Here is a 15,362-nt window from a genome sequence, read left to right on the forward strand (position 1 = left end):
AATGCATGGCTGTTCTACAGCAAGTGCTGGATCCAATCTATTTGGACAAGGTGGCCTCAGTGGGCCCACATCCCCCTTGACACTATCACCACTTTTGGTTCACCTGTCCTTTCTCTCTGTGGCCAATACATTCAGCCTCACAAAGGGAGGGGATGAGGCAAGTGGAAGCTGCTTACCCTTCTCATTCCTGCCATTGCCCACTTTTGTGCAAGGACTGGGGGAAAGGGACTGACAGCAAAAAAGAGGAATAGCAAGTCCAATAGGCACTCGAGACTTCCTGATACGAGGATCATGCTTGTCCACATGGCAGTAAAAAGTTAGAAATTGTCCTATGCATGTGACTGTTGTGACATATTTTATAGAGACATAAGAAACAGTCTTCTTTTTCCCTTGATCACTTCCTTTCCAGCAGAGTGAGGCACTGTCAGGCTCGAGGGATTCTCTCCTCCCCCAGTAGCATCAAGGATCAAAGAAGAAGCAAGAAAGTTCATATTTGTGGTTTTATTCCGTAATCGTGGAGCAAGGAAAGCAATCCAGTCCTTAACTCCATGGTGACGTTGCTCACTCTGAGCCCGTCCCCTTCTTTCTCCAGCAACAGCCCGTGGCTCTATGGGAGGCTTCAGGAGTCAAATGTCGTTGAGCCCCTTGCTCTTGAATTCTAAGTGAGCGACGAGTTCGCGGTGGTGGAGGAGCTTCTGTTCTCTCCAAGGAAGTCTCTGCTGGCATTTCTCCAACTCCCCCTCCTTCTCCTAAGATCTCATACCTTGGAAGCTCTGCATTCTGCTGTAATATAATCCTGTATCCCTCTTCTCTTGAAACTACTGGAAAAGGAGGGGCGATCCCCCCACTACCTACCCCTCCTCCTCCAAGGGAAGCAGAGGAGAAGGAGGAGGCAATTTCCAAACCTCTTCTTCAGTCCAGTCCCTGACATGTACATAAGAACATTAGAAGATTGGGCCCGAGGCCCATCTAGTCCAACAACCTGCTGTTTGCACAGTAGCCAACCAGCCACCTGTGGGATGCCTGCAAGCAAGATATGAGTGCAACAGAACTCTGCCCACCAGTCTTCCTGGTGTTCACACACACACACACACACACACACACACACACTCTCATGTAACTGAATCAGCTGCAAACTTTGTATACCAAGCTATTTAGATTTATAAGAAACTTGTACAGAATTTACAGAGATATTATGTTTTTGTCCTACTATGTTTTTTTGTTCAAATTATTAACAATGAAAAATGTACTGTGGATGGGCTTTCTCATAATTTGGAAGGCTTTTCCCATTAATCCCTCTTTGCATAGAATCAATATTTGTTTTTGGAATTAGAAGGTCTGTGGACTTGTAATAGACTTAAATAAACTTACGAATTTTACAGAGAGAGAATTTTCAAGTGTTTGAATAACTTTGAAGGTTAACGAAGGAGAATTTAAAGGTTGATTAATCTTTTGTTTTAAGAATTCAGATTCCTGGTGCTTAAGTTGTGTTTTCCCCCCTCCTTCTAGGAAGAAAAAATGAAAATGCATGCAAGAGTGTTCCCAAAACATGTGCCTTATTGGAACGATTTCCAGAGGCCACTGGATGCAGAAGAGGACAGGTACTAACTGATATAGAGGGGAAGAGAGAGGTGGAGTGTTATAGGGAATGTTGAGTGTTTAATGTGCATAACAGGCCATTGTGCATATTCCCCAGGCCTCATTGAGAATGTGCACATTATACTTCAGTGAAGAGGGGATTGTGCACATTTCCTGGTTATTATGCATCTTGGGAAATGTGCATATTGTGGCTTAATTTTTAACATTCTTTTGCCATTATGCATAATCCCCAACAGGCCTTGGGGAATGTACATATATTGACTGCATTTTGTACGTTCCCAGGACAATATGCACATTATCTGATCTGTATGCATAGGCTCCAAGAAACCTGCCTTTTTTCTATTTCTTGTTCAGAAGTGTGCAATCTACACTCCCCAGGTTGCTTCTGGCCCACTGCGTGGCATCTACCTGGGTCACAACACTACTGATCACCTAAGTTCCCCCTCCCCCATGTAGTTCTCCTTTCCACCACTCTCAGCTGTTTCTCAGTCAGCTGAGCAGCACAAGGGGGGGGGTCATATAGAGATGCAAGTTTTAAACTTTCCTTCCCACTCCTACAATTCTGATAGAAATACAATCCCCCCACCCCTTATTAAGTGTGCTCCTGCACACTGCAACAAACCATTTTTGGTGTGACCTGAGGGTGGGATTGTATTGGAGCTCTAAAGTAACTCTAGGAGATTCAGCTCTAATTAAAGCTCCTATCATGTGCTTTGGAGAAGTTAAAGAACCTTTATATCAAGGTTCCTGGACATAGTCATGAACAGGCTTGCTAACACAAGATGACATAGCAGTGCTGGCTTGTCAGCCTGAATTGGTTTGAACACAGTCCTATACTCTCTGCAAGTTAGAGTAATTGAACTGATATATTTTTTTTAAACCACAAATTATGCCTCTCTCTGCAGATCAAATATTCTGTCATGCACCCAGGGACTCATGTCTGGCCTCACACAGGGCCTACAAATTGTAGGCTGAGGATGCATCTAGGCTTGGTGATTCCAAAAGAAGGGTGCCAGATTCGGTGTGCTGAAGAAACAAGGTATAGCCCTCCTCCCTTATCCTCCGGTCTGGGGTTTATGGTGGGCACGTTCATGTACTATAAGAGTGGGGACAGGAGCCAAAGGGGAAGAGCTCCCTAGCAAACAGAGTCAGTACTCTGTTTAGGGAAGCTTTTAATGTTTAATAGATTATTGTATTTTAATATTCTGTTGGAAGCCACCCAGAGTGCCTGGGGAAACCAAGCCAGATGGGCAGGGTATTAATAATAATAATAATAATAATAATAATAATAATAATAATAATAATAATAATAATTAGTATTATTATTATACAGAACCTGGTGAGTCAGGGCAGAACCAGGTTTTTTTGGGGGGGGGCTGGATTAAATCTGGAAGACAAATCTGGGCAAAGTTGGCAGCATTTGGTTACTAGACAGAACACACACAAGTTAAAAGCACTGGCTGGTTGACATGCCCTATCATCTATCTATCTATCTATCTATCTATCTATCTATCATCTATCTATCTATCTATCTATCTATCTATCTATCTATCTATCTATCATTTACCTATCATCTAGCTAGGTCGGGATAGCATGGGGATGAGGGACCAACTCCCTTCTCTTGCGGGGGCCCAATTAGTGCCATTGCCTTCCGTTAAGAGTTTGGGTGTAATCCTTGACGCCTCCCTTTCCATGGAGGCCCAAGTCACAGCAACAGCCAAGGCGACATTTTTCCACCTTCGCCGCATCAAGCAGTTGGTCCCTTACCTTTCCCGCCCCGACCTGGCCACAGTGATCCATGCGACAGTCATTTCCAGGCTTGACTACTGTAATTCGCTCTACGCGGGGCTGCCCTTGAAGCTGTCCCAGAAACTCCAGCGGGTACAGAATGCTGCAGCGAGGCTCCTCACAGGGTCTCTGCCATGGGAGCATATTCATCCAGTGCTTTTCAAGCTGCACTGGCTCCCGGTGGAGTACAGGGTCAGATTTAAGGTGCTGCTTTTGACCTTTAAAGCCCTTCACGGCCTAGGACCCTCGTACATACGGGACCGCCTCGCCTGGTATGCCCCACGGAGAGCCTCAAGGTCCATAAATAACAACACCCTAGTGGTCCCAGGCCCTAAGGAAGTTAGATTGGCTTCAACCAGAGCCAGGGCCTTTTCAGCACTGGCCCCAACTTGGTGGAACGCTCTGTCTCATGAGACCAGGGCCCTGCAGGATCTGATTTCTTTCCGCAGGGCCTGTAAGACAGAGTTGTTCCGCCTGGCCTTTGGATTGGAGCCAATTTGATTCCCTCCCCCCCTTTTTTCTTTTTTCTTTTCCTTCTCCTGCAATGAGGCTTCATTTTAATATTTTAATGTTCCATTATTTTAATGTTGTATTTTATTTTTGTTTTTAAGTTGTAATCACTCATCTTGTTTTTATTATTGCTTGTAAGCCGCTCTGAGCCCGGCCTTGGCTGGGGAGGGCGGGGTATAAATAAAAAATTATTATTATTATTATCTACCTATCTCTATCATCTATCTATCATCTCTTTATTGCTATCAATGACCTCTTTTTTCAATTTTCTCTCCCTCCCTCCTTTCCAAAACCAGCACGTGTATAATTATCATTCATTTATAAATATCAGTCAGCAAATAAACCTTTTGAGGCCTCTCATTCCAGAGACATTTCTAAACAATGTCACAGTTATGTCTCTAGGCACTGAAGGAGTCCTGAGAGGTGGTAAATATAATACTAACTCATATGATACAAAGAAGTTATAAAAGCATACAGGTGAGAGCACCAAGAGAAACTGGACCTTTCTTTTGAGGTTTTTCCAGCTGCAGCTCCTAATGCCCCCAAAGGTAATCAAGTGGCCATTAAACCTTAAAAATGGCTTCCCTCCTCAGCTCTTGGAAATGCTGATCCAGTTGTGTGTATGATTCTGAACTGCTGACCCGGTGAATGGAAATTGTGAAAAAGGCAAATTCCATCCTAGGGATTATTAGAAAAGGACTTGAAAACAAAGTTGCCGACATCATAATGCCATCACACAAATCTATGGTGCAACCACTTTTGGAATACCATGTACAGTTCTGATCACCTCACCTCAAAAATTATATGCTAGAGTTGGAAAAGGTTCAGAAAAGGACAACCAAAGTGATCAATAGGAAGGAGTAGGACCTCAGCGGGATTTGTTCCATGGAAAGTGAGCCTAGGATTGCAATTTAAGGCAGTATACAGGGGAAAATCTGAAAAAGCTAGTGTTGTTTTCCAGTCTGCCAATCATGTTTTGGAACTGTTACTATTGTAGAAACCCAGTTAGTGGTTTTTGTGGGGTGGGATGGGGAGGGAATCACATGTGCCAATCATCTTCCTAACATGTAAAAATAAAAATACATTTTCTGGGGGAAATGTATTTTGAAGGCAGGATTTTTTTTCATCAATTAATAATGTGATTGCAGCTACTTCCACCAGAAATTTGGGACACTTGCCAGCATATACCTAATTTAAATACTGCGCCACACATGTCAGTTTGTGGCAGCCGTTAGCTCCTATTGACTAGTCATTGACAATAATATTTCTTTCCAGGAGTTTGAGCTGAGTTAGGTGCAAAGGGATGTTGCTCAGAAATTTGATAATGAGAAATTTAATGAATGTTTAGCTTCTCCTAGTCATTGTTTGTCATTTCCATTCCAAGTTTTTACTTATTACAAAAGAGAAAGCCATTACACAATCATAATATATTACTGCAGAAAAGCCCTCCAAAAACCTTACCCAGCCCTTTTACAGGGATAAACATGATCTAGATCAGATGCTGCAATTCAAAATGTAATATGAAATATGACAATACAAATAATTTAAACTTAATAAGCTGTCAAAGGAGAGTTCCGTATAATACAGGAGTGTCTAGTGCTAAGAGATGGGCATTAGTTGATGCAACCAACATAGCCCAGTGTTGACATAATTCTAATTGTTGTGATGATCACATTATGGTACTTTTCATTCACAATATAGTGTGGCATACAAACACAAAAACCCACATTTATTTGCATTTCAGTGGTAGGTCCAATTAACGGCCCTGGCAATTCTGTAGCTGTTTTGTTTTGTTTGTGTGTATAGCAATCTCTTTCAAGGCTATGTAAATGACAGAATCCTCTTCAAATTTTCGACAGCAACACTTCCCTTGCACTAGTGTTTTTCTCAAGAATCAGAACTTTTGGTGGCTAATTAATGCATTTTTAAAAATAAAAACAAACAAACCTCCCCCCCCTTAAAATAGAGTCACTTTCGTACGCAAGTTTGTCTCTTGCTTTCCACCAGAATTAGACAGAAGCTAAATTTAAGACCTGGCATGGTGTTGCCTATAATCCTGCAAACCAGTTTACAGGACTGACTATTTTAATCCTTGGGTTTCGTATATCTGCATTAGAATTAACATTTATTCCCACTTTTCTATTAAAACAACACTTGAAGCAGCTATCCAAAGTTCTGGTGTGTAAATTTAGGATCAGGGTTCCTCATAGCCATCACTTTTTAAAATCAGTTTAAATAAATGAGTTTTCTTTCTTGATTATGACACTTCCACTGTATTGTATTTTCCATAAGTCAAAGTATTAGCCAAAATGTTCAGTGCTATGAATTTAGTTGAAAGAAGGTCCCTTTTAAGTAGGGTGAACAAAACACTTCTGAACATCTTTCCAATTGTGAAGCTTAAATCCTTTCCTCTAATTGCTTCCTCTGTTTATTGCTCTCTCTTGAATTTTCTTCTCTTTAAATCTTTATGGTAATGTGATGTCCAGGGCTGTTTGCAGTATTTAAAGCTCAGTCTTGTTCTCATCAGAGATTAATTATGAAAAGACTGTGGCCTGCTCTCATTGTAGAACTAGGGCAATGTTGGAGTGAGGTGAGCGATGGATATTCTTGCCTATTGCTCTCTGCTTCCGTAGGATAATCCTGAAGTTGAGAGCTGGGGTACAAACTCTACTTTCAGAGTATTAATCAGAGACTTTGCCAGTCGCAGACTTTGGAGGAATTAAGAGATCGTCAGGATGCTCCTAAGGTTTCCTGTTCACAGAATCATGAAAAAAGGAGGAAATGGTGGTTAGAAATATAATGTGTTCTGCAGTGGCGTAGCGTGGGTTGTCAGCACCCGGGGCAAGGCAAGTATTTTGCGCCCCCTAACCCGTGGATTTGCGCCCCCTAACCCCCAGATGTTGCGCCCGGTGCGGCCGGGCCCCCCTGCACCCCCCACGCTACGCCACTGGTGTTCTGTGTAAACTTGAACCTTATGGGGGAAGCCTTGCAGTGTCCCATCAAGAGGCCAAATTAATGGTGTGAATCAGGTATCAAAGAGAAAACTCATCTGACCCAAAAAGGTCTGTCATTCTTGTGTATGGTAGAACCAGCGAGGCAAGGCAGCATCTCTTTCCAAGAAGGTCGGTATCACTGGAGAATTATTATTTCAAAGAGGTCCAAGGTTGTCACGTCCTGCAAACTGAAACTGGGGGATGGGGGAAAGGAAAAGTGGGCCTCAGTGGCAGCTAGATTAGACAACACTGGGCCAAGCTCAGGAAATATGCTATGAACTGATATAATGCAACTCTGCAAAGGGCACGATGAGACCTCTGCAAATACTAAAAAGCCGGTCATATTTGCACTGATCTTCACCATGGTGTAAGAAACTGTTTTCAGAAATAGTGCTTCTTGAATGACTCAATCAACATATATCTCACAGACTGAACACATGTCATAAGCCAAGTTTCTAGGTTTCTAGTTGATTTAAAAAAATAGGTAGATGATGACCGTATTTTTGTCACATAGAGGTGACAGACTTTTCTTGGAAGTTTTTAAGTAGAAGTTGGATATGATTTAGTTGAAATTCCTGTGTAGCAGAGGGTTGGACAAGATGGCCCTTGGGATACCTTCCAACTCTACAGTTCGATGATTCTATGAAATAATAGCTTCATTGCTCCATTATAGCCCCATCTTGATATTTCCATGAGCCAACTGGAAACAAAGTTAGGATAGAAGCCACATTCCCATTTGAACACTTTTCACTCTAGCTCTGCCCATCATTGACTCTGGCTCCTGTGACACCTGGCATGCAGCCTATGACAGATTACCTTTGAGGACATGTGACCCTCATCATAGAAAAGGAAAATTATTCATTGATGGATTATAAGTTTATTAACTTCTGCTTCGGGTTTTTGCTAGTAAGATGGTTTCATAAAAGTGAGACAAAGTGAATCTTGTGTGTTCATTTGCTCTTCTAAGAATTAATTTGTACATATTGCTTTATTAGACTAGATTTGCTTTGGAAAATTACCATACTTGTTTTCTTTTTCCTTGATATTGATCTTTCCTCTCAATGTTTTTCACTATGATGCTTAACCAGATGAACAGTTCTTCAGACTTACCGAACTTGGTTGCTGAATATATTACATTTGCACCCTACCTTTTCTCAGCATATATGACACTATCTCCATTTCATCCTACCCAAACCCCTGTGTAGTAGGTTAGCTTGAAAGACGGGGGCAGATTTGTGAGGGGCACAGCAGAAGAAAGGGGAGATTTTGTGAAGAGCCTTAAGTTAGAATCTAACCCAATCAAACAATAGGTAAACACAATGTAGAGAATCTGTTACAGATTCTGGATCAATGTGGATGTGCATTCTACCACATATTTTATATCATACATCTGCCTTTATGGAGTAGTGCAATTCTCCTTTTTGTATGGAAGAGCTAATATCAAGCTATTCCAGAGTAAAGCTACTAGCTCCAGGGTAGTTTGGTCATCTGTGCACGGTTTTCATCTAGAATGGAGATGTGGTTCTTGAGGCAGCAAATAAAGGATGGCTTCTCTGTCTTTCAGGTTCTGGGAAGAAGGGAAAATCCTTATCTTTGATGACTCTTTTGAACATGAAGTGTGGCAGGATGCTGATGCTTATCGCCTGATATTCATTGTGGATGTTTGGCATCCAGAGTTAACATCGCAACAGCGGCGCTCCCTTCCAGCCATTTGAAGGATGCTTGAGGCCTTCCCTGTTGAGGTCTACATTTTATGTTTGGAAGTGCTGGTCTCATTAAAAAAGAAAGAAACCTGAATTTGTATGTATGAAGTAACCTGGGCATGGACTTTAAAGCATCCTATTCTGTACTTTATAAGGCACTGATCTGATAGCTCTGTATTCATGCTGCAAGTACAGATTCCTATTCTTTTGTCAGCCAAAGAATATCCTGTGCCATATATCAAAATAAGACCTATGCTAATATTTGTTATGCCAGCATTATGTTTACCACTGCTAAGCACACACTTGGTGTACTAGTCACGTAACTACTAATGCTTGTGTGTAAACATAAAGGACACAGATTTTCAGACACTGTGAGTATGCAATTTCTGTTCACATGAAGGAAAGTTGTGCAGCGAAAGTACTTGGTGAATTGCATCTCACATCAGTGCTTCTATATCCTTCTAAGGACACTCATAACCAGTTACTCGCAAGCATCTTGGAAATTTGTCATACTAGAATGTGTAGAAATGAATTTAGATTTAAGTGAATGAACTGATAGTGTGAGCTGTAGATAATGTGAGTGGATGATTTGGTATTGTATTTTTTAAAAGATCATAGTATTTTTGTATCATATATGGATACCATTTTCCTGCTCTTTATGAACCACTTTCCTTTTGTAATTTTCTTTTGTAATAATGTCAATCCATGTTAATTTTGCAGAGATGACGCCTTATGGAGCCGCTCTTCATTTTATTGAGTTCGGCCTTTGTCTTTCAAGTGAGAAGGCACAATATGCATTTGCCTTGCTCAGTTTCTGCTGAGCAGTACTTATAACCCAGCTCTGATATGTCTGTGTCTTCCTCATAAAAAAGGTTTGGTGGCCCTTTCCAATACAGCAAAAAGAATTTCACTTAAATGGGAAGCACATTTTCTTATTAAGGGACTGTGCAGGTTGTGAGGAGGATCACATTTGGAACCAATTTGCTTCCAGTCTATTGTTATGGCATTTCTATTCTCAAGTGCGGTCAGTTTCTTAGTGTACAGTGGCGTATGTAGTAGAGGAAGCATTCAGTTTGGATACAGGTATTGTCACATGAAGTGACACCCACATTGTTGTTTCAATCCACCTGAGGGGGGGGAGTGGGGGCTGACCTCCCTTTCATATTCACTTCTCAGTTTTGCCTTTGAATTAGTGAAGTGCGGTGCACAGGATCAGCACCAAAGCAGCTTTGGTTAGACTTTTTACAATTACGACCAACAACAAGACAGTTCACACTCTCTGACCAAAATATACATTACAGTTTTAATTTTATGAGCAGAAACGTGCCAATGTATACATGTGCTGGGTTTTATAGTGCTATACTTTTGAAATTATAGAAGCCGAAGTTCTGAGATGTTACCTAAACTGATGACATGAAAATAAATATTTGCTACAGCCTTGACGGAGTAATATTTTCAAATAGAATGGTCAGTATTTTGTACAGATTGAATCCAGGGCCCTGTTGTTGTCATTTGTTTCATTGAATGGGAAGATTCCTATGTATAATGTTTATAAATAGCTGCCTTTTCTTTCCTAAGTGCAGGTGGAAGGCCTAAAATGAAAGTGTGAACAAGTATGTGTTGTTCCATCTGGGAAACCACAGGCTACATTTTTCTGTAGCCCTCATTATCTCAGCATTGTTCAGTGTTACCTTATCTCAGTTTTGCCTGAAAACAATTACTGCACATGGAAGGCAAATGGAATATAGCAATCTACTCTAAATGTGCACCTACAAGCTAATGGTTGCCCATTACGTGCTGTGGTATATTGTGCATTAAACAAGTGCCTTCTTTGTGGCAGTGTGGATTTTTTTTATATATGTTAGTAGCTTCAGCCCTGAAAGTTTCTAATTTTTGCATTGATGGCAAAAATTGCTGTTGCTGCTGGAATAAATGAAGCTTACATAAAAACAAATATTGTGTTGGCCTTCTTCTGTGTTTTTTCTACCATTACTCACCAGTGAGAAAAGGAACTGCATTAAAAAAAATTATCAAAGGAGAGAGGAAATTTTGTTTAAATTCTCATGGGTAGAGTTGGTGGGGGGTGTTCTCACACTTATTTACTTTTGAAGTAGCAGGAGGTTTTCTGAGTCATTTGTTTCATTCTACATGTCATCTTTCTACAGGTCTGCACTGTACAGACTTGCAAGGGGCCCACACTTCCTGAAAACCTCATGAGGAGTTGTTGCTTTTAAAAATTATTTTTGCTTTGAAAGAAATCAGTGTGCTAAGTTTGTGCTTAATAATAATATAGCAAAAATAAGGAATTTACTTAAAAACAAAACCAGCAAGTACTCCCATCTCAGGTGCTTGGCAGCCACCCTCTCAAGCTTCCTGTACTTCATTTAAACTTCAGGGGAAGGTGCCATGCGGTAACTTCTCCCATGGGCCTTTTTTCAAATCAGGAAACACTGGCAGCCAAGGAGGCTGAGGAACACAGGTGAAATGTTTTAATGGAGGGGGGACCTCCCCCACTGCCATCTGCCATTCAGTGGTGTGCAGTCAGTGGACTAGGGGGACTAGACTAGTCCGCTAAATGCTCCTGGTAAATTAGAATATTAAATTATTAAAGCCTGGCACCTCCTTCCCAAAGCCCGGGAAACCTCTGCCCAGTTTAGGGAGGGAGGTGCAATGCTCATGCGCACGATGTCAGGACATTCCGACATCACGAGCACAGCGTCAGTCCCCCCATTGTCCTCGCAAGCTGGCGCCTCTGGCCCTAAGTCTTCTCCTATGAAATAATCACTGCATGCCACTACTGCCATTGTACAATGAGCACTGTGCAAGTTCACCTCCAGCTGAAATTATCCAACATGCTGTCAGTGAGGCAGGAAAATGAAAGCTTTCACGGGAGGGGGGAAACGTTTGAAATTTTAGAGGACAGGTTTTGGCACTATACTAAAAAAACACCAAATAAAGCCCTGCAGAACACACAAATATACAGTGTATACATGAGTCAACCTTGACCTTTCCTTGTTACCATTGTACGCTTCCTAGAGTTCTGCATCATGCTGCTAATGGAAGAAGCACTTTCAAAAGCCACATGTCCAACTAACACTGCCAGAAATAACCTTTTAAGCACTATCCTTATGCTAACCTTGGCAGTTGCAAAAAACTTCCTGTCCTGGAAAATGTTCTGTCCTGGCCTTTTGGGTACATTTACAATCCACACAAAGGTCTACTTATTTATTTTTCCATTTTAAGGTTTATTATCTGAGTTGAAATTGCTTGTTTGGGTACCCATGGATGCTATTCCATAATGCTTCTTTTAATACTCTTGGGCTATAAAAATAAATTACATGGATCTTTAGCTAAGATTTTAATACTTGTTGCAACCTTCCCCAAATTTGACAATGCATTTGGTCATCATTTCCAGAGGGTACAAAGTCCATGGTGGTAAGAGTGAGAGTTAAGTACAGCAAACTTTTCTGAAAACAGATACAGTGGTAAAAACTCAGTTTTTCTGTTATGAATGATAAGCAGCTTTTTTATGTTGGCCCCTGTGACAAAGGATTAGTAAACAATCTGGACTTTACCAGCAGAAGCAACAGTCCAAAGTAAACCTGTAATAAAGGTGGAGACCCTGTATTTCAATGAGAAACAATGAAAGGCTGACTTGATAATTACTGATTTGATAGAACTTTGATTTTACCAGAGAGACCAAGTTCATTTTTTTATTTGGCCCTCTGGAGCAATAGAATCTGCAACTAAATTATATCTGCTGCAACTCTGTACAAGCATCTTAGCTCTACACAATAGATAAAACAGTTTCTGAATGATATCCCTAACAATGAAACATTATGCCAGTAACATATCATGGCTTTATTCATTACATGTGACTTCTACTAAATGACTGCAATTGTTTCTCAGCTTCACCGAAGGCAGGGATGAAGGATGTGGCCCTCCAGATGTTGTTGTACTCCAGTTCCCATCATCCTTGGCTATTAGCTATGGTGACTGAGGCTTCTGGGACTTGGAGTCTAATGACACCTAGAAGGTCACAGGTTCCCCATCCTTGACTTTAGAGTTACTTGGCCATCCTTGAGATAGCGAGCAAATCCTTCAGGGCATATGGCATAAATGTACTGTTTGGCTAAGGATTGCTAACTGGCTGTTACATACTATTGCAAAATGTCAACAAACATGTTTCCAGCTCTTTGAGGAAATAAAGCCACAGAGCATATATATATATATATATATATATATATATATATATATATATATATATGGTGGAGTCCCCCCCCTTTACTATTTTCAATGCAAGAATGGGATTTGCTTTTGCAAGTAGAGCAAAGATGGGAATAGCAAAATGATCTTTGGCATTTCAGTTCTACGTTTTTCTGTTCTTCCATGGTTCCTTCTAATGGAGGCATATTGAATAATTCATTCCAAGTTTTCCCTTTCCATTATAAGCATAGCGTATATCTGCAGTCAGCCAGGCCCTCTGGCTACACCTTTAACTGATTGCTGGAGAAAAGATGGTTAAACAGCTCTGCTGAGCTTTCATTTGCCGGAATGACCTAAATGAAAGGACCTGGAGTGGAACATTAATCACCAGTAAGTGTTCTCATTGAGCTCAGACACCTCCTTCCCCCCCCCAACCAACATATCTACCCCACATACTGTAGTTACCTTGGGGGGGTGGATCCCACACTGTTAAAATTAAATTGCCTGTGTCTGTTTCCAACTCCAGTCATTACACTGAGCTGACAGGTTTATAAGGACTTTTAAAAGTTAATAATTTATTTTCCAGGGGACTGTAATAAGTGACCCCTGCAAATAGCTGAGGTGATGAGATCACATATTGCAGAGTTGAACAATTTTCTGCTGGTGATTGCTTAGTGTGTGCGTGTATGTGTGTTGTGTGTAGATAAAATGCAGAGGAGGCAGCTTTGTAAGGACTTACGGGTTTCAAGGTGTTCTCTCCATGCTGCAAACTAAATTATGCCTGTTGCTGCAATATTTAAACTTAATACACCTTTACTTGAAATGTATGTATATATATATATATTTGTGTGTGTACTGCATCTAAATTTCATTTTAATAAAACTGGAGAATATCCCTGCTTAAACAGTATGGGAAAACCTCAACTGATGTATCTTTGAGTGCATGAACATACAAAGTCATCCCTAACATTTCAACCATTGTTAATATCATAAACCATAAAATTACAAAGGGGGGGCCTCTGCTTTGCAATCAGGCTCATTAGCTTAGAACTTGGGCTGCAGGGCATCTCCCCATTGGCTTTGGCCACACATACAGATGGCTGGTGATGATCATTTACTTGCTCTGCAAAGACCGAGAGCCTTGTTTCAAGCTGAATGTGTGTTAATGTGTATTAAACCTGTCTTTTGCTTCATGGGTATCTTGTACCATTGAAGTCTGATGGTGCAGTTGTGCGCTTTGCGGTGAATTCAGACTCAGTCCAGAGCCAGCAGTGGCTGGGTGTTCTCATTCTCATGCTGATCCTCGTGTTTCAATGTTCCAGATTCCACCACAGACTGAGACCTGAAAACAAAGAACAGCTGTTAGCATTGCTTAGGCTTTAAGGCTTCAGCTGCCATTTGTCTTTCCAAGAATGTACCGAGTCTTAGTATTTTATTGACTTTCTCAATATAATCTCAAGGTAATTAACATTTCCAAAAACATCTGGCTTGGTATAAAAAAAGTAGTGGGCTTTGTGTTGATGATTGTGAAATTATTTTGCAAATTCCAACATTTGCAAAGTGCACATTGGTGGGGGTCAGACTGGAGGAGGTCATAGGCAAAATTGAGATGTTCCAATTAACACTAAGCCTCTGAGTTTATATGCTATTTTAAGATGAAGTGGACTCTTACTTTGGGGGTATGACAGGTGGGTGTTCCTGCCCACCTGTTAAAATTGACCTGCAGGGACTGGAAACAAGGATCTGACCCACTTGTCAGATCCAGTTTCCAATCCCGGCTTTAAACATACAAGCTGGTGCCCACATGTGCAGCACTGGATTTATTTGTTTATTTTAGACAGTTGTTGACTGCCCATTAGCAACATATTCTGGTCAGTTCACACAAAATTTAAAACAATAATATTGATTTTGAAATATCAAAAAATGTGAAAACACTAAAATCAATACAATTCCTCCAGCAGCAGCAGCATGAAATAATTCTATAACAGGATTTAAAGCTCAGCTAAAAATAATTTCTCCCAGGTACTAAAATACACTATAACATGGTTCTAAATGGCAAGTGGCACTAAAAAGGACTTTGAGTGAAAGTCCTTAACTCAAGCACCAGGCAAGCCCCTCTGGGGAGGACATTCCGTAATTGGAGCAACAACTCTGAAAAGGCCCCTCCCTAGTGCCTCACCCATCAAATCTCGCAAGATGAAAAAACCTGAGAATATCTTCCAGCAAAGATCTTTAGGTCTGGGCAGGTACGTACAGGAAGATGCTATCCTTTAAGTAACCTAGCCCCAAGTTATTTAGGGCTTTAAAGATTTAATGCAGTACTGATTTCCCCCCTCCCCCCTCATCCTCCAGAATCTCCAAACTGTGCTTAAATTTCTCTCAAATCCAGGAGGAGTTCAAAGACATGGTTTGTGAATTTTTGAGAAAGGAAACATTGGAGCGCAAATGCACCGTCTGCTACCCTCATCCCATTCAATATCTAAAGCATTTGAAGCAGCCTGAGTCACCAAAGAACAAAAGAATTGATGGATGAACGTTACGGAAGAGTAATATTTTAAATGTAG

General features: G+C 40.9%; 2 protein-coding genes across 5 annotated transcripts in view; one reads left to right on the forward strand and one right to left on the reverse strand.

Annotated features, from left to right (window-relative positions):
- Positions 1-10,547, forward strand: part of ASPH (aspartate beta-hydroxylase) — a 100,684-nt gene extending 90,137 nt beyond the window's left edge. For all 4 annotated transcript variants that reach the window (XM_083517898.1, XM_083517908.1, XM_083517907.1 and 1 more), the window contains 3 exons: positions 1,510-1,601; positions 2,505-2,638; positions 8,455-10,547. In XM_083517898.1, coding sequence (XP_083374024.1) covers positions 1,510-1,601; positions 2,505-2,638; positions 8,455-8,605 — 377 coding nt within the window. In that variant the 3' untranslated portion in view covers positions 8,606-10,547. The remainder of the gene's footprint in view (positions 1-1,509; positions 1,602-2,504; positions 2,639-8,454) is intronic.
- A 1,391-nt stretch (positions 10,548-11,938) lies between these two features.
- CLVS1 (clavesin 1) overlaps positions 11,939-15,362 on the reverse strand; it is a 62,666-nt gene continuing 59,242 nt past the window's right edge. The window contains exon 6 of the mRNA XM_083518017.1: positions 11,939-14,140. Coding sequence (XP_083374143.1) covers positions 14,053-14,140 — 88 coding nt within the window. The 3' untranslated portion in view covers positions 11,939-14,052. The remainder of the gene's footprint in view (positions 14,141-15,362) is intronic.

This window comes from Podarcis liolepis (assembly GCF_965112155.1).
Source record: "Podarcis liolepis genome assembly, chromosome: 8".
Classification (NCBI taxonomy): Eukaryota; Metazoa; Chordata; class Lepidosauria; order Squamata; family Lacertidae; genus Podarcis; species Podarcis liolepis.